The 17,619-nt window shown below is 36.6% G+C and overlaps 3 protein-coding genes across 8 annotated transcripts; 1 reads left to right on the top strand and 2 right to left on the bottom strand.

Moving 5' to 3' along the window:
* Positions 1-36: 36 nt before the first annotated feature.
* Positions 37-8,174, bottom strand: LOC103323267 (calmodulin-binding transcription activator 3-like). Of its 5 annotated transcripts, none has more exons than XM_089045356.1 (13): positions 8,045-8,174; positions 7,737-7,826; positions 7,068-7,187; positions 6,219-6,334; positions 5,295-5,383; positions 4,952-4,997; positions 4,548-4,827; positions 3,771-4,066; positions 2,670-3,062; positions 1,855-2,534; positions 1,168-1,747; positions 729-1,037; positions 37-434 (listed from the first exon to the last, which is right to left on the bottom strand). In XM_089045356.1, exons 2-13 carry the CDS (start codon positions 7,774-7,776, stop codon positions 339-341), a joined length of 3,045 nt encoding a protein of 1,014 aa, XP_088901482.1. In that variant the 5' UTR covers positions 7,777-7,826; positions 8,045-8,174; the 3' UTR covers positions 37-338. The 5 variants fall into 5 exon arrangements, with proteins under 5 accessions (XP_088901482.1, XP_008223475.2, XP_088901485.1 ...); XM_008225253.3 differs by having other exon boundaries at positions 7,737-7,805; positions 8,045-8,171; XM_089045359.1 differs by lacking the exons at positions 3,771-4,066; positions 8,045-8,174 and having other exon boundaries at positions 4,548-4,652; positions 4,738-4,827; positions 7,737-7,922.
* Positions 8,175-10,119: 1,945 nt separating this feature from the next.
* On the bottom strand, positions 10,120-12,191 carry LOC103323250 (S-adenosyl-L-methionine-dependent methyltransferases superfamily protein). The gene is made up of 9 exons (XM_008225238.3): positions 11,884-12,191; positions 11,680-11,793; positions 11,513-11,581; positions 11,395-11,414; positions 11,262-11,314; positions 11,124-11,154; positions 10,897-10,975; positions 10,639-10,778; positions 10,120-10,416 (listed from the first exon to the last, which is right to left on the bottom strand). The coding sequence occupies exons 1-9, from the start codon at positions 12,071-12,073 to the stop codon at positions 10,369-10,371; spliced, it is 744 nt and encodes a 247-aa protein (XP_008223460.2). The 5' UTR covers positions 12,074-12,191; the 3' UTR covers positions 10,120-10,368.
* A 143-nt stretch (positions 12,192-12,334) lies between these two features.
* LOC103323251 (mediator of RNA polymerase II transcription subunit 21-like) lies at positions 12,335-13,386 on the top strand. Of its 2 annotated transcripts, none has more exons than XM_008225239.3 (3): positions 12,335-12,574; positions 12,673-12,802; positions 13,167-13,386. In XM_008225239.3, exons 1-3 carry the CDS (start codon positions 12,335-12,337, stop codon positions 13,241-13,243), a joined length of 447 nt encoding a protein of 148 aa, XP_008223461.2. In that variant the 3' UTR covers positions 13,244-13,386. The 2 variants fall into 2 exon arrangements, with proteins under 2 accessions (XP_008223461.2, XP_088902356.1); XM_089046230.1 differs by having other exon boundaries at positions 13,075-13,214.
* The last annotated feature ends 4,233 nt before the right edge of the window (positions 13,387-17,619 follow it).

Below are 17,619 nucleotides of genomic sequence, written 5' to 3'. Positions count from 1 at the left end.
TGAAGCTAGTGGTCAATTGATAAAAGAAAGCTGAGGTAACTGTAAAATATAGCTCCACTGGTAACTAAACTTTTGTCCAACTGTTGTCAAATTTTGAATATGAGCTGCCCCACCTTTTCATTACCCTATGAACTACGTCAGATAAAATTTGAACTACTGGTTAAGTCGAAGAAAAAAGAGAGAATCTGAGCCATATACAATTCTGCCTTTTCCCCTTTTCTCCTCCCTTTCTGTTGTGTTCTTGACAAAGTAAAAATCATGGCGGACGTTTACTTACAGGCAAAAATATTATGGGTAGCTTTGCTTCCATAAAATTACTTGACATGGTGTAAAGTTGATCATTGACCTTCGGTGAGTGCAAGCAGAACCTCATCTAACACTCTTTCGTCGGAACTTTCAATTTGGTTGGACGCAGGGCTCTCCCCATCAGCCATCTGGTTGATAACACAATAGGCGTGAATGATCGAATAATAAACTATGCAATTGCACATAAAGCAAATGAAAGAACAATGATCGAATATTTTTTATTTTCTTTCCAAACAATCGAGTTTGGAGAACTTATTCCTGAAAACCCGCTTTTGTAGCAAGACCTGTTCCCCCACATTTTGACTTTTGAAGATTTATCTTATACTTACAGCAACATGAAAAATACTCATGGTAGTTTATGTTGAAGAAAAAACAGATGCAAATTTATTCTTTTGATAAATGCAAATAGAATGAAATATTACCTTAAGCTTTTCAAACTTTGAAAGTAGCCTCATATATTGTTCACGCGCTTCAGGCTGACGAGCCATGGACCTTACCCTTGAAAGAGCTTTCTCAACTCCAGCATATTTCTGCTTCCGCCCGACACTAAGAAATTCATAGTCATCGTTTTTCTTGACCTCCGAGGATACATCTTCAATAGCTTTTTCCACCCGAAATCCTCGCAAACCAGCTCCTTTTCGCCTCCAACGCAGTATTACTTTTTCCAATATACCAACAGACCACACAACTTTTTTGTAATTCTTCCGAACCTGATGTCCCCTTACATGAGCCTAAAAGTGATAAGCAGAATCAATACTTCAGATAAGGTACAACCCAAGTCCCAATTAAAAAAAAATGGTCACAGTTTAAAAAAAAACAAAAAAAACAACAAAGTTATCGATAACATATGCAAGGAGGTACCTGAATTTTAACAATACGGTCACGTATCTTCAAAAAATCTTTTCTTCCCTTCCATCCACGATAGTTTTGTTGGATCTTCAGAGCTGCTGCAACATGGAGATAATCTTCGTAGTGAGCAAACTTTTGGACTCTCTTCAAGGAACGACGTGCAATTAGGTCATGAGACTGAACTTCAGAAACATCAGTTCCGCTCTTAGTTAACTGTCTCTGACGGAATGAACGAGTCCGGAAAGCTTCTTGAATTAGAGCAGCCGCATGAGCTGATTTCCTAACAGCTGCCATAGAGCTTTTGAGAGAGTATTGCTCATCTACTACCACATCAGTTGCGATAACTTCAGCAGTCTCAATGGCCTTCTCAGCTGCAATCGTTGCAGCAACATTGTTCACTATGTTCTCATTCATGGTCAACGTCTCTAGGTGACTGGTTAAATCTGCTTCGGCCAAATATCCAGCAATCCCTTTATGCCCTCTACTCGAGGCTAGATCAGCAGCAGTTTGTCCACCAGGAAATGCTGACGTTGGGTCCTTGACTGCACCTGGCGCGCCACCCAATCTAAGCAATGCGATGACAGTTTCCTCTCTAGAAATGGAGAATTTGAAGTTAAACTAATCCCCAAATACAAAAATACAACCGACGATAATACTGAACATAAAAAAGAGAAGGATCTATAAGAGCAGCAACTATACCTTCCAAAATATGATGCCCAGTGAAGCCCTGTTCTTCCGCGAGCATCTCTGAAATTGGGACTAATGCCAGAAGCAATTATTGGACCCATGGCCCACTCATAACCAAGAGCAGCAGTCAAATGTAGAACACCTTGGCCTTCATTATCCAGAACATGTGGTCCTTTGCCTCCTTCATGAACTTTACAGACTAGCCATTCACAAAGTCTATCCTTTAACAAATTCTGAATCAAGACATCTCTATGGGTCAAGTGATCACTTTTGCATGCCACAGAAGCCCCATCAATTCTTTCCCAATCACTTTCTCTGTTGTTTCTCATTGAAAATATGGAACTTTTGAGCTTACATTGATCACAATCTAGAGCAGTACATTCCAACCACTTCCTCTCTGAGCCCAAGCTCAAGAGTTTTGCTAGACGTATCTGAAAGCGCAATTCATCATCTTTTGAAGTGTTTCCAATGGGTTTCTCTCGATATTCAAACTCCCTCACCTCACTGCAGGCTAACCTATTTCTGCAGGTCACATAGAATGGAACACACCCAGGAGCATGTAATGGAGTTTGACATCGAATGACATTATTAGACAGAACTTCAGCAGAAACTTCTATTTCACCAAACATGCATCCCCACTTAGTCTCAGTGGTATGCTTCTTGCTTCCCAGAAAACTACCAACTATTAAAACCTGAAAAGGGGAGAGAGGAAAAAACTGAGGATCAACATATATTACAACAAGAACAAATGTCCACGTATGTGTATATTTATTATTATAATAATAAGGTATGACAAAATACAAACTCTATTAGCTGTGTATACATACCTTTGTTTCAGTTTCTGAATAAGCCCAATCTGGCGAAAAATCATGAATAGAAAATAGTTGTTCTTGGGAAAGAGAGGGGCCAAGTGATTCTATATCCAGATGCATATGATGTGATAAACTGGATACTTCCTTATCACCATTCTCTGCATCAAGTGGACTCCAGTAATTGCCAGAGTCAGAAGCCATCAAGGAATCATCACAATCCACACCAATTTCTTTATCCATCCATCTCCCAAAGCTGTCAAGTTTCTTAAGCTCTACTGATTCGGCATTGCGCATGCCACCATCTCTAGAGTTCTCTTCAACTTGGTTGGAAGAATTGACAACCACTTGAGGATCAGAATAATCTTGAACCTGAGGGTGAAATACATTAAAGTCATGCTCCTTTGACACCTGCAAGGAGGTCCACGTACCAGTAAGTAGATTCACACCACAGGAAACCTAACTAAAAAGAACCAAGTAAATAAATTGCATTAGCAAAACAAACTAAAAGAAAAAGAATTTTAAACAATCTGATACTTGGGTTTCAAAAACAACCTAACAGAGAACATGCAGATTAGTATTATAATTTTTCCATGACATATGACAACAAATGCTTATACATCACATCAATTACTACATGAAGAAAGAGGGAAAAGCCTGCATGACTGAACTTGTCATCAACTTCAAATACATCCCAAATTGCACAAAATAGCATTCTAAAATAAGTTACCTGATATGAAAATGATCTGTGGAATCAGGAAAAGATAGTCCACCTACCCCACAACGTGAACTATCGTGGTAGGATTAAATAAACTTTCATAACTTCATTTATTATAAGTTGAAGTTAAATAGGATATCCGAACTGAAATATCAGTATGACTCTGGTCTCCTTTTTTCTTCAAAACATGATAATTTACTGAAGGTTGTAATATCAGCTATCATTTTTTCTTTCAAAAACAAAAACAGGGCATGAACAGAAAGAAAAATTCTGGATTACCAAAAAGAGTATTGAAATGAAAATTCACCATGTTTTTATAACATTTACTAGAAAATAAAATTAAATTAGAAAGAGAAAATTGGAAAGAAAAAATGCATAGAAAAGTGACTGTAGAAACAGACCTGCGCTTCTCTCTGAGAAGATGCTGTGGCAACCTGGACATCTATTTCAGTGGTCAACTTATCTACACAAGTTACATTGTTGACTCTACAATCAACATCTAATCTAGCATCTGTTAGCTTATGAGTTATGAAGTCAGCTCTGTTTGGTGCTTCAACAAAAAGGTTTTGGTCATGCATGCTGCGCTCATTTCTTGTTGAGCTATCCATTCCATTCCAGATAGATGAACCAGCACCATGAGCGAATTTAGGTCCAGCATACCACGAACTAAGGGGATCCCTGAATGACTCAGGAAATCCTGAAAAGCACCAGAGAGACCTGGTCACATATTTTAATTTTTGGAGACATTATTGCAAAAGACATCAATCACTGAAACAAATATGACTTTTGTATGTGTAAAAAGATACCATTACTCAATAAAGTCCATCTATATATTGGGAAAAGGAAAAACAACTAAAATGAGAAGGGAAAAACTGAGAGATGCCAAAACATAAGGAAGCAGAGTATGATCAAATGGATAGTGCAAGTTACTCTTAAAAAGCCAGAGACAGAGTAAAATGTGTTTGGACAACCAAACCAGAATTTGTTAAAATATTTTTACCAAAATTAGAAACTGAATGGAACGGCAGTAGGTCCAGAGGTACTGTGTAAAAGAATAAAAAATATTATGCAAAACGGAACCAAAATTAGAAAAAATATATTGGACTTAAAAGAAATGTTCAAAACAGTTTCAACGAATTAAACATAAACGAAATGGCATCTGTGGCTATGCATTTTACCTCCAACTTGTGAACGAAGAGAAGCATTATGCAATATGGAACCAAACATAGTTTGGGCAACAGATGAAGTTCCTGCATCTCCCCCAGAATCCACATCCTCAAACTCTGTAGACAATGTTTTTCCATTCCAGTCAACTCTGTTTGGACTTGAAGCAAAAGATGTTTGACCTGTAGGGGCAGGTGAGTTTGCCTGTGCAGAGAAAGGTGCTGAAACACTTTGAGGGCTTGCAACCTGTGACCCTGGATCTGCCAGCAAACAAGGGACACCAGACTGGTACGCCTGCAAAGCATCACAGGACACCATAGAAAATAAGCATACCATAGACAGTAAAGTTAAATCATTCCACCAAAGACGAAGGAAGGACAGAGAGTATCTGCAACACACACAAAGAAAAACACAGTACCTCTCCCACATTTCTGTAATGGACAAGAACAATGTGCTGTAAATGCCTGAAAATCAAGAAAAGGAATGAGAAAAGTGAGACGAATATGCAAACAAAGGAAAACAGAAGATACTAATTGCACAAAAAAAATGTTATTGTATTTCTTGAACATAACTGCAACCCAACCTTCCTCTTTGAAGTGTATACTGAGAACACAGAAATTTAAATATCCTAATTTGCAGCTTCAAACAGACTTTTAGAAAACCATAATCTAGGCTATCAGAGATTTTCCACCCAAAGACCGAACTTTGATTTTGCAGGCTTTTTAAATTAAATGTTTAGTCCTCAAGACCAGAAAACTCACATGTCAAGCATCCAATAACTCCGCCGTTGAAAATTTGAATTGTCCTCCCCATGGGCATAGTAACAATGAAGAACGTCTACACTGCCAGCCTACAAAATGTCAAAAACCCAATAGAAAGCTAAATATTAAGCAGTACCAATATAGGCCAATATAATTGAAGTGACTTAATATTACGGAAGAAATTTTCCAATGTACCAAAATGGAAAAGGTCAAATCATAGCTAGTGTTAACAAAGAGCTTAAACATAAAAGATTTGAGCACCAGAAAGACAAATTTAGTGATATTGAAGAAGATATAGGGAGAAGAAACGAAAGAATCTATTTTACATTACAAACCTACCAAAAAACAAATTAAATAAAAAAGAATGTCAAAACATGGGGATAAAAGAACCTTAATGGCCATTGGCTGCCAAAGTGGATAGAATCAACAAATTTACCATTTAGGAAACATTTGCAACACCCAGCACTGGATTTCATAAAGTATGCGTGCAAATGTATATTCTATATGAGTTCTCTTTACATAAAAATTAAAGATGGTCAAGTAATCCAGAATTAATATATTAAAGGGACATTCAATGGTCTAAAGACTCTGAACTGTTGAAAAGCATTAAAATCATAGCATATGACCTTATATGCTCTGCTTACCTTGATCCTTTACATTGACAATCTAGAAAGAGACATCATAAAATTACAATAAGTTCAATTCTGTGCTTACCATCCTTGTACCCACAAAATGAACTATGAAAACTTACAGGCACCTATTGTGATCCATCACTTCTGTGGTATCTGTGTTGCCTGTCAAACTATGACCCCCTAAAGACAGATGATACAGGTACAAAAGACAATAACCAGACAACAACTCAACTCCATCGCTTAGGACCAACCCCTAAAGGTGTACTTACTAATAATAGATTGAACAGCACACCTTCAACTTTTCATGGGCTTCTTTGACAGTCTTTCCATCCTTTTTCTTCCTCCAGCGGTGACCATCTTTACGAAAATACCGGAGTGCTTTTCGATCAAACAGGAACAAAGAACCAGCTGGAAAAATGAACATTTAGATTCCATTTGCATGTACCAAGGAAGAATGTCAGTGATCCATCTCTGTCAAAAGGATAATAGTGTACTATTGATTTTTCAGCTGAAGTAACAAGTGCACGAGTAAAGAAACATCATTTCGGATGATTCTGGGCATAGAATGGGAAAAGGATAAGCAAATAATTAAGTGATATAATTTAATAAATGACATGTGTTTGTGTGTATATATACCTACAGTATATGCAAATGAAAAACAGAACATATCAGTCCAACTGTTCCACATCTTAACCCATATCAAATAATAATCATTAAACAAATCAATATCCCTTTCATATCAAATATACCACATGTCAAATCATTAAAATTAACCATAGCAATTAGTGAGTACTTTGAACATAATTGTGAATTTCTTGCAGAGAGTTTTGTAACACCTAGCCATCAAGAGAAAATAACGCACATGGAAACCCCAGGGGAAAACAAAGAAAGAAAAGTTTCATGCACCAAAAAATAGTTGTTATGGCAATTTCTGTCCCTCATATTCTACAAGTAAATGAAGCTCACCTCCCAAAAATTAATAAACAGACTTCCTACTGAATTAGAAAAATAATTCAATTTACAGAAAAAGTATAACAGCAAAACTAAAGGAAGATGGAATTAACAAATTCAGACAGAACACACAGTGATCAAGCACATATAAACCAAATGTAGTAATTCAGAAAAATATGCCAAGTACAACCTGGAGGCCTGAGGGGCGGATCCGCGGTTAACTCAAAATTCTGAAAGTTGCGAAGTATTTCACAAATTTCAGCTGGCCGGAGCCAACGCTCCTTGGCTTCTTGCAATATCTGGGGAAGGTCTGCCAAATTCCCAAAAGTACCAAAAGGTTTAAAGATCTTGAAACTAAAATACACAAAATGAGTACGGGGAAGAATAAAAGTCGGAGCAAATACGTAAACACTTTCAGTATCACAATTTGGTGAAAAAAACAGTAGATGAACCTCAATGCACTTACAATGCATTACGCAATATGGGCCCTATATTACTTCAGTGTTCAAAATAACATTCCTTTCTAGGATTATTAACTCAGTTAATGCATACAAACTAATTCTTGCATCAACAGGAAACCACCGGCGATGACAAAAGGGAAGTGAGAGTAATACACGAATGCATGTAGTGTTAATCAAATGATCACACAAAATTATTATTTCCACGAAAAAAATCATACCATTCTTGACAAGAAGACTACTACCGAGTGAGAAAACAAAACGAAATTTGAAGAATCCGATTTGAAATCCGAGAAATATAAAAAATAAAAAAAAAAATAAAAAAACGCGTTTGATATGGAAAAGAAAATATATATACAACATACACAGATGTGGAATGAGAAGAGGGAGAGAAAGCTGACCTAGTTGCTGAGTGGGGAGGTATTTTCTGGTATCAGCCATGGGCGACCAATGACGACCTCACATAAACCCTAGATTTCATGAGCGAGGGACTGTGATTACCACCAATCCACAGAACAAAACGCAAAAAGCAAAATCCAAGTCCAGGAATTACAAAGATCATCAACAAAATATTCACTCTGTTCATAAATAAAACGACCATAAAATCGAAAAAAATAACCAAAAAGAAATGAGAAATGCTTTCAGGCAATCAGTCTCCACAGAGAGAGCGAGAGAGCTGGGGAAGGAGGTTTCGGTTGAAGAAACGTACCTTTTAGAGAGAGCGAGAGAGAGATAGAGATAGAGAGATGGAGAGCGAGGGAGGGAGGGGGAGAGAGGGAAAGCGAAGCGTGTGAAAAGCACTAAAAAGTAAATAAATAAATAATAAAAAAGAATTGATTGAGAGGGATTGAATGAAGTCAATAATATGTAAATGCTTTGTGTTTACACTGATTCAGCGAAACAGATTCCATTTTATAATCCGACGTGGTACGTCGTCTTCCTTTTATGCCAGCTAAGCTTGCATCTATTTATTTTTATTTTTAATTGTAGCGAGATTCTGTAAATTTATTTAATTTTATTTAAGCAGATTATTGAAAATCGAATATGCTTTATTTATGGTAACTTTATTTTTCTGATTTTTTAGCATTGTGATTCGTTTTTCTGGGTTTTGAGGAAAATTGAGGAAGTTAGTTACCATTCCTTGGTTTGGTCAAGGATTAAAATAAATTACGGATATGAGGATTAATAGGTTTCAACAAAAACGACAGATATAGACATTAAAATACATAATTCTGGTGTAAAACTTTCAGATTAAATTAAAGAAAATCGAATATGCTTTATTTATGGTAACTTTATTTTTCTGATTTTTTAGATTCATACAATAGAGTCATGTCTTCATGTTTCATTGTGATTTTGTTTTTCTGGGTTTTGAGGAAAATTGCCATCATAAGGAAGTTAGTTACCATGCTCAGAAAAGATAGATTCTTCATACTAATAAATTATAGTCGTGGCATTGTTATGGGTATCTGATCGGCAAAATATATCATCTCCGATACGGTGTGTACTTGATCTTGGTTTGGTCAGATCTAATTAATTGTATCACAAACAATGACTTGATAGTAATTTGATTTGCTAATTAATCACGACTGTTCAAATCAATTTCGAGATTTTTATTTATTTTCATAAAGTGAGGGGTTTCGAACTTGGACATATTCTAATTTCAAAAAATATGCAATTAGACTAACTAATAGCAGTTGATAAATTAATATGAGATTGATCACCTTCATCCGTACACAAGCAAATCATGAAAAAGAAAAAAATAAATCTAAGAATTCATATAATATAGACATATGAAGAAAGAAAGAAGTCACTTTCTGAGATCTCTAGTCTGCAAGGCAATGACCTATTCCATTAAGATAGACCACATTAGCTCTTCATTTAGTATGGGTTTATGATGTCATAATTATATTTGAAAAAAAGTCATGATCAAGTTATTCATGGGCGTTGGTTTGATATATTGCTTACTAGGTGATTCTAATGTATTAAATTTGTATTATGTGTTCAACCCCCTATGGTACTGTGTGTATGAGTTTTCCCCCCTCTCCTTCTTAACTTTGACAAAAATACAAAAAGAAAGTAGTAATTTTCAACCAATAAAATGGTAATTCTTTTTTACTTTCTTTTTTCATAAAAAAAAGTATGCTTTACTGTTGGAACCTGTTGATTGTGGAATGAAATATCCTACTCCTAAAAATAGAAATATCCCATTGGAACCTGTTGATTATGGATTGAAGAATGATTGTATTATTTTTGGACCACAGAACTTGTGGGAGGGTCCCTTCCTCATTAATTTGAATTTCTTCACATGGGTTATTACATGCTCTTACTTGTAGGTTACAAACCAACAAGTCTTAAAGCACCACCAAAAAAAAAAAAAAAGAACAAGTCACTGTCAATTCCGTCAGAAATTTCAGAAGTCACTGAAGGGCAATGTATAGATCATATCACAAGCCAATGAGTGCCATAAATTCCACCAGCCACCGACTGCACGTTGCAGAAGTTACAGAATAGGGCAGTGATGGATGCCTGTCCTGCTAAGTTAGTTTTTCTCACTTTTGCGAACCGATAAGTTATCTCGAGTAAGAAAGATTCCAACCAACAAATTTACCGTCATACTAGCTGGAAGAGTATTTCTGCTCATGATTGGTGGTAAGAGGAGAAGGGTTGGATTGGAAAACTTACCAGCAAAACGTAGTTTGGATATAATGTTTTGGACAGACGCATAGCTTTGCTCAACTTATCCATAGACTAAAACCCGAGTCTGTGTAGTTTGAGGTTGCCCAGTATCAAAATCATGTTGAAACTCAATACTTCACCATTACATTGTTATCAGTTCCAATACGATAACTTCAATATATCAACAAATGAATTGCAGATCCCATGCCAATTAGATGCTCAGCTTATGGTTCAACATTATACAGACAAGACAACATACTAAAAGAAGCTACAATTATCAGTTTCAACTTTCAACACATGCAACAATGCAGGTAAAGGGAAAAAGATTCTGCAAGAGGTTGAAGATTCTCATCTTCCTCAATCAACTGATGTTTCACGCTTAAGGCCGGGCTTTAAAGAATTATCCTGACCAACAGAAAGGAAATAAAATGTAATGAAATTGTAGTAAACATATACGCCTCACACCTATCTTAAAGAACTAAACTTCTCACATGCTTGGGTGTATAAGAAACTAACGCATAGATTCCCAAAAGCTGGTCTGGAAAGCCATGTGTTTTATGTTTAGTAATAAGCAACTGAAAAGCATATTCTAAAATGCTAGGACAGGGGAAATTTGTTTCTACCAACCTTTGCACAAACGTAAATATAATGCACATCAGGATTGTTTCCGAGCAATTCCTCCGCTGAGCTTCCATCGTCATTCAATGGAACAGGATTTGTCAGCTCCCATATTGGAGGTTCTGATTTATCTTCACAGGCAAGTTTCTCTGCATACATGGTGACAGAGAGAAAATCAACAGCTATACATAATACACAGACTAATGCCACATTAAAAATTTCATTGCCAAACATAATAAAAAGAAAAGTAAGTATGACTTAATCAACCTATCACATGGAGTTTTATCGTCCACGAGCATGACTCTCTCAACAAATGCAAACGATACAATGGAGCTCCATATGTGATCTGCAGCAGCATGTTTGAGACTAGTTATGGCCACATGCCAAATGTGAAATGCAAAACCAAAAACCATAAAAAAAAATAACAACAACAAAAAGGGGTGGGGGAAGGTGTATTGAAATCATAGGCAGAGAACAAGAGTAAGCAACATTACCAGAATATAGACTCCTTTATCCTTGAGGACCCTATAGTTTGTTATTAACTGCTTCAATATATGGTGAACAAATCAAGAAAATAAACAAAATCAAAAGCTTAGGGTAAATACATTTAACAGCTAATAATTTTAATGTACCTCCAAACTTCGTCAAGCATTTCAGCAGCATTTTGTCGCGAATTACTTCCACACTAGGCACAACAAATCACATAAGCCAAAAGAAAAAAGAAGAAGCAAGAACACACTACATAAATTAGTAACACTCACTCACCAACAGAGAGTCTAGAGTTCCTGAAAAAAAAAATCATATCATGAAGCAAAATCAGCATTTATTTCACAAAAACAAAGTTTCAAATATGTGTGCAATCGAGATCTTAAAAATGAAGCACCTTTGTCAACAACAGCATCAAAGGAATCAGTTTGGAAAGCACTCAGATCTCGAACATCCATTTGCAAATCTAATAAATTATTTATAAAAAAAAAATCAGAGCACATTGAGCAAAAATAAATAAATAAGTAGAAAAAAGAGAGCAAATTTTAATAATAAAGGACTTACATTTGAGGTGTGGACGGTCAGAGTACTTGTCCTGCATAGCTTGGATGACCACAGAGGAAATGTCAATACTAACAACATCATCGTATCCATCATCAGCCATCCCTTCGCTGAACGCTGCGTTTTGCAAATGAATTTCTCTTGAGCGATCAAACAGCGGGAGATCTGATCAGGTAAGTGCGGATGCAGGGAAAAGGCAGAGCTTACCTGAGTTGCCGCAACCGACGACGAGGATGCGATGGTGCTGGTTGGAGTGGCGGGGGACGTAGAGATTGATGAGCGGCGCCAAAGATTGGTACTTCTGGTACCAATCGAACGGCCCTGATTCGTTGGCGTAGCGGTTGTCCCAGTACCACGGCTCACCGTACGCCTGCGTCGTCGTCGTCCCCATCGTCATCTCTCTCGCTCTCTCTCAGTCTCAGACTCTCACACTGTCTCGTTTGCTCGTCGGTTTCATTTTTGGTTTGTCGTTGATGTCGTTGATGAGGGATGGGTATTACCGTCAGTTTGGTTCAGGAAACTTCTTGAGCTGCCACGTGTTGGCGGGTGAGAGGATGGAAATGTGGAATGAAACTAAAGCCCAACGACGTCGTTTTAGCTGGTCGTCTTCTTCTTCAAAGTGTTGTTGATCTGCGTTTTGGGGACGAATTTGAGCGAGATGGATGCAATCAGCCAATTACAAGAGAAAGTGAATACAATCGCGACAATCGCGTTCACTACCATCGGAACGCTGCAGAGGGATGCGCCGCCGGTCCGAATCTCTCCGAATTACCCAGAAGCCGGATCTGGGCCGACTCCGGCTCCGAATCCGAACCCGACCCCGGCAGCGGACAGTGACGCGGATTTCGCGAAGCAACCCAAGCTGATGAGTGCTGAGCTAGTGAAGGCAGCTAAGCAGGTCTTCAATCACTCGATGACGTGGCAGCTAATTTATTTTTTATGAATTAATTTTAGTTTGAATAATTTCGTGGTTTACATACACTTTACTTTGTGTAGTTTGATGCATTGGTGGCGGCACTTCCGTTGTCTGAGGGGGGAGAGGAAGCTCAGCTGAAGAGGATTGCGCAACTTGAGGCTGAAAATGATGCTGTGGGCCAACAACTTGAGAAGCAACTGGAAGCTGCAGGTGATGAGTCTTTTCATTTGGTCACATTTCACAGAATTTTCAGTTTTCTTCAGTTTTAATGATATTATTAGTTGATTGTTTTTAGGGTCTACAAAATTGTCATTTAGAACTTGAACTTTAGGTTTATAGTCTCGGATTGGTTAATCGCTTCGGTTTTAGGTTTTAGGTCTTAGAACCTAAAATCGAAACACGACGATTCTATACCCTAAGTAATCAATCATGTCAACAGAATGTCGAAATTCTATACCCTAAGCAATCAATCATGTCAACAGAATGTCGAATTTCTGAAAAGGTTACATATGAGGATGTAAAACCGGGGTTAGATATTTGAATCACTATGTCAATGTGGTTTTGATGGTGGCAGAGAGAGAATTGCAAGAGGTCAGAGAGTTGTTTGGACAAGCAGCAGATCACTGTTTGAACTTGAAGAAACCAGAATGAAGAGCCTAGTGCAAGCAGCAGTTATTGACGTACATGTTAATGGTGTAAGTTTGATTAGGAAGATGTAATTTTGACTGGAAGAAGGGCCAGAATTTCAAATATAACTGACAGTATTTAGAAACCACCTTTTATTTGTGGGCAAATGCTTTGATTCTCAGGAGGATAGAGCTCAACCACCTTCACTCACACCCACTACCGGGACTCTATATGCTTAAATTTTAGGCTTATTTGTTGAAATATGCCATGTGATTTCCAAATCGTCTCAGTTTGCCCTCTGAAGTTTTAAATGACTCAGTCTCCCCCTTGAACTTCCATTCCATGATCAAGGTTGCTCCTAGTTTTCAGGTAAAAATCGTTACATCAGCTGACGTGGCATGAATATTTTGGTAATTTTAACTGTTAAATATTAAAAATGTTTGAAATTATTCAAAGTAAAACACGTAAAATAATAAAATAACAACAACAACAAAAATAACACAGCCCCAAAGTTCCGCATCGTCTTCTTTGGCTCCATCGCACAAGCACCCGACTGTACACCCCAACCACGTCAGCAGCCGCCCACAACCACCAACACTTACCCCTGTGCTATCATCTATCTTTTCCTTTGTCCTACTTACACCGTTAATGAATCTGTGAACTTGCAATTGTTGTGGTGCTATCAAATCGTGGCAAGACTGTTTTCTTTGTTCTGCGTTCTTTTCAGATTGAAAATCCAAAGCTCTTTCCTTTTCTTTAGTAGTCAAGGGCGGAATCTTTTTCCATCTTCCTTCACTTTTGCCTTTCAATTCAAATCATCACATCAGATCAGAGAAGGGGCCTACGCGAATGACCACTATGGAAGATGACGCAACATGACTCGTTATACAGCTTGAAGACAATCTTGGGGTGGGCGAGCTGCCCAACGGAATCCCTCTCATTGGTGTTCTTATTGCTGACAAACTCCCTAAACGAGGTGCAGTGAAGGGGATTTTGAGGAAAGCCTGGGAGCCGTTTGGGGAGGTTAAAATCTCGGTGGTGAAGGACAACTTACTCGCTATAACAGTGGAATTGGAAGATATGGCTGGGAGGATATTGGAGCGAGGCCCCTGGGCTGTTATGGGGTACGGTCTCAGTACTCACCCTTGGGAGGAAGGGACGGCTATTTATCACAAATTTTTTTCTAAAAACTGAAGTATAGACGGAGGATATATTATTAAATTATATTTAAAGCGTATAGCCGCGCGGCTATACTTCTGATTAAAAAAATTAAAATAAACTTTAGTATAGCTGCACAGCTATGCTATTTCATTATAATCTATATATATAAAGCAAAAGGTAGAGAATGGTGAAACATTCAAAATACCAGAAAATGCCCTTAGTTAATGCAAATATTAAGAATTGAAATTATTAATTAAATGAGGTTAATATGGTAAATTCACAATTTTTCATATTAAAAAAAATTAAAATTAAAAAAAAAATCAGATAATGGATCCTATTTTTATGGAACACAACTACCCTTGATCTTTTTTAATTCTAAAATAAATTTTAATTTTTTAAAAATAAAAAGCCTTTCGCATGCGCGGAAGCGCATGTGAAGAGGCTAGTAGCATTTTATATATAGAGAGATGCATTCATCTATTAAAGACATGTAGAGAAACATTTTGTATTTGATATTGCACATAGGATTTTAGGACATAGCATACTTTTGCTTATGCTTTACTTTTCAAACAGCACTTTACATGAAGAATACAATCTTACTACTATTCCCAGAAATCTTAGTTTGAAATTGAAAATTTAAAAAAAAAAAAAAAAAAACTTGTATTAGACATGAAACATATGTTTTTTTTTTTTTTAAACGTGTATTTTATAAAGTATTCTTTTCGGTAAACGAAATCCAAGGAAAAAATTTATAAAAAAAAATAAAGAACCCAGTATAGCCGAACGGTTATACTATATAATTAAAACACTTTAAAAACCCAAGTATAGCCGGTCGGCTATACTATATTGGAAAAATTTCTGAAGTATAGCAGAGCCTGACTTCATCCGGCACGCCAGTATCTATTTCCCTATCAAATCTTCCAAACCTTCTATGAGCTGGATCAATGTTATTGGTTTGGGGGCTTCACAACAATTGCTTTGAAAAGCTAAGGATGCCTTAGGGGCAACTCCTCCAACTCGCGAATCTGAGCCATTTGTTTCCTAACTCAACCAACATCATCATAGCCAACCTCATTAAATAAGCTTTCCTAATCGAACCCACCAACAACCCCACCCAAACCAAATCAGACAACCACCATCCAATCGAACCCACCAAAGAACGGCAAATCCGAGAGGGAACCCAAAAACGGGAGAGAGAGAGAGAGGAGCCAGAGAGCTTTTGGGGGCGGCCAGAGAGTGTGGGGGTGGCGGGGCGGCACTGGGTGCTTTGGGGATGGTGGTAACCAGAAAGGGAAGAGGGGGGAAGATGGAGGTGAGGAAGAAAGGGAAAGGTGTTTGTGAACCTTAAAAAAAATTTAAAATATGTAAAATATGTTTTTATATTTAATTTGGATTTTAAAGTTTTTTAATAGCTAAAATTAATAAAATGCCCATGCCATGTCCGCACACTTTACGGTTTTGTAGATGGAAATGGACGAAAGTGGTAAAGTAAGACAATTTCAGCAATTTAAAGGGTTAAGTAAGAAAATTTTAGTTCCAATGAGTAAAATGAGATTGAGCGCCTTTTACACGGGTAAAACATTAATTAAGCAAATATAAATTAAAGGGTATAGCTGGCTGTACTTCTTATTCAAAAAATTTAAATAAACTTCAGTATCGCCGCATGGCTATACTATTTAATTGTAATAGTATTTTATACGTAGAGAGATGCATTCATCTGTTAAGGACATGTAGAGAAACATTTTGTATTTGATACGACACACAGAATTTTAGGACATGACATACAACATACTTTTGCTTATGCTTCACTTTTCAAACAACACTTTACATGAAAAATACTATCTTTTCTCTTAATACTATTTCTCTGAAATTGAAAATTTTGTAAAAAAAATATGTGTATTAGACATGAAACATACGTTCATACATGTATTGTATGTTTGCTTTTTATTAAACGTGTATTTTCTAAAGTATTCTTATTGATAAATGAAATTTAATTAAATAAAATAATAAAGTAAAGAACCAAGTATAGCCGCACGGCTATATTATATATTTAAAATGTTCACAACCCACATGTATAGCCGCGAGGCTATACTATTTATCAGAAAAATTTCTATAATGACTGAAGTATAGCCATGCGCCTATTCTATTTAATTATATTATAATTAAAGCGTATAGCCACATGGGTATACTATTTATTTATTTTTTAAAAAGAATGGTAGTATAGCCGCACGGCGATACTATGCAGTACAAAAACTTGTGAAAAATCTGAAGTATCGCCGTGGGGCTATACTGTTTAATTATATTAGTATTCCCACACGGCTATTCTTCTGATTAAAAACATTTAAATAAACTTCAGTACATGTATAGCCGCGAGGCTATACTATTTATCAGAAAAATTTCTAGAATGACTGAAGTATAGCCATGCGCCTATTCTATTTAATTATATTATAATTAAAGCGTATAGCCACATGGGTATACTATTTATTTATTTTTTTAAAAAAAAATTGTAGTATAGCCGCACGGCTATACTATGCAGTACAAAAACTTGTAAAAAGCTGAAGTATCGCCGTGGGGCTATACTGTTTAATTATATTAGTATTCCCACACGGCTATACTTCTGATTAAAAACATTTAAATAAACTTCAGTATAGCTGTGCTGACATACTGTTTAATTATAATAGTTTAATTATAATAGTATTTTATACATAGAGGAATGCATTCATTTGTTAAAAACATGTAGAGAAGAATTTTGTATTTGATACAGCACATAGGATTTTAGGACATGGCATGCTTTTGCTTCATATCACCATGGTGAGTAATTTGTTAACTTCAACCTGATTACAATAACTATGCAAAGGGCTCCATTTAGGTTCAAAAGAAAGATGCTGATCCAGGGATACTACATTGATCCCATAAGTCAATTTCCCCATTTTTATATACAGACATAAAAAAAAACACTCTTTCTACAATGTGCTGATGAACTTTCATGCAACAGTCTTCAAAGACCTATTGTTGGTTAGAATCCTAAAAGGTGTACCGAGTTTGAAGTACAAATTCCCTTCACCCAATAATCATATGCAAGAGCAACTCATACATCTCTTTCACTTGAATGAACTTTATCAAACAAAACAATTTCTTGTTTGCTAAATGTTAGTTCCAAAACGCACTAATCATCATGCTAGCACTCATTTTTCAAATCCAATGTGTATCCCACTCTTATAAAGCAATCATACCTGAGC

This window comes from Prunus mume, linkage group LG2 (genome assembly GCF_029339155.1).
Source record: "Prunus mume cultivar Tortuosa linkage group LG2, ASM2933915v1, whole genome shotgun sequence".
NCBI classification, from domain to species: Eukaryota; Viridiplantae; Streptophyta; class Magnoliopsida; order Rosales; family Rosaceae; genus Prunus; species Prunus mume.
This window is presented reverse-complemented; position numbering and strand designations above follow the sequence as displayed.

Excerpts from the sequence above, each read along its gene's own strand:
- LOC103323250 (XM_008225238.3), bottom strand. The coding sequence starts at position 12,073 with ATGACGATGGGGACGACGACGACGCAGGCGTACGGTGAGCCGTGGTAC. Across the intron at positions 11,315-11,394 it reads GAACTCTAGACTCTCTGTTG|TGTGGAAGTAATTCGCGACA; the intron begins GTGAGTGAGTGT and ends TGTTGTGCCTAG. Across the intron at positions 10,779-10,896 it reads GATAAAACTCCATGTGATAG|AGAAACTTGCCTGTGAAGAT; the intron begins GTTGATTAAGTC and ends CCATGTATGCAG.
- LOC103323267 (XM_089045356.1), bottom strand. The coding sequence starts at position 7,776 with ATGGCTGATACCAGAAAATACCTCCCCACTCAGCAACTAG. Across the intron at positions 7,188-7,736 it reads CCTCCCCACTCAGCAACTAG|ACCTTCCCCAGATATTGCAA; the intron begins GTCAGCTTTCTC and ends GGAATTTGGCAG. Across the intron at positions 4,998-5,294 it reads AGTTATTGGATGCTTGACAT|GCATTTACAGCACATTGTTC; the intron begins GTGAGTTTTCTG and ends CTTGATTTTCAG.
- LOC103323251 (XM_008225239.3), top strand. The coding sequence starts at position 12,335 with ATGGATGCAATCAGCCAATTACAAGAGAAAGTGAATACAATCGCGACA. Across the intron at positions 12,575-12,672 it reads TAGTGAAGGCAGCTAAGCAG|TTTGATGCATTGGTGGCGGC; the intron begins GTCTTCAATCAC and ends TACTTTGTGTAG. Across the intron at positions 12,803-13,166 it reads GAAGCAACTGGAAGCTGCAG|AGAGAGAATTGCAAGAGGTC; the intron begins GTGATGAGTCTT and ends TGATGGTGGCAG.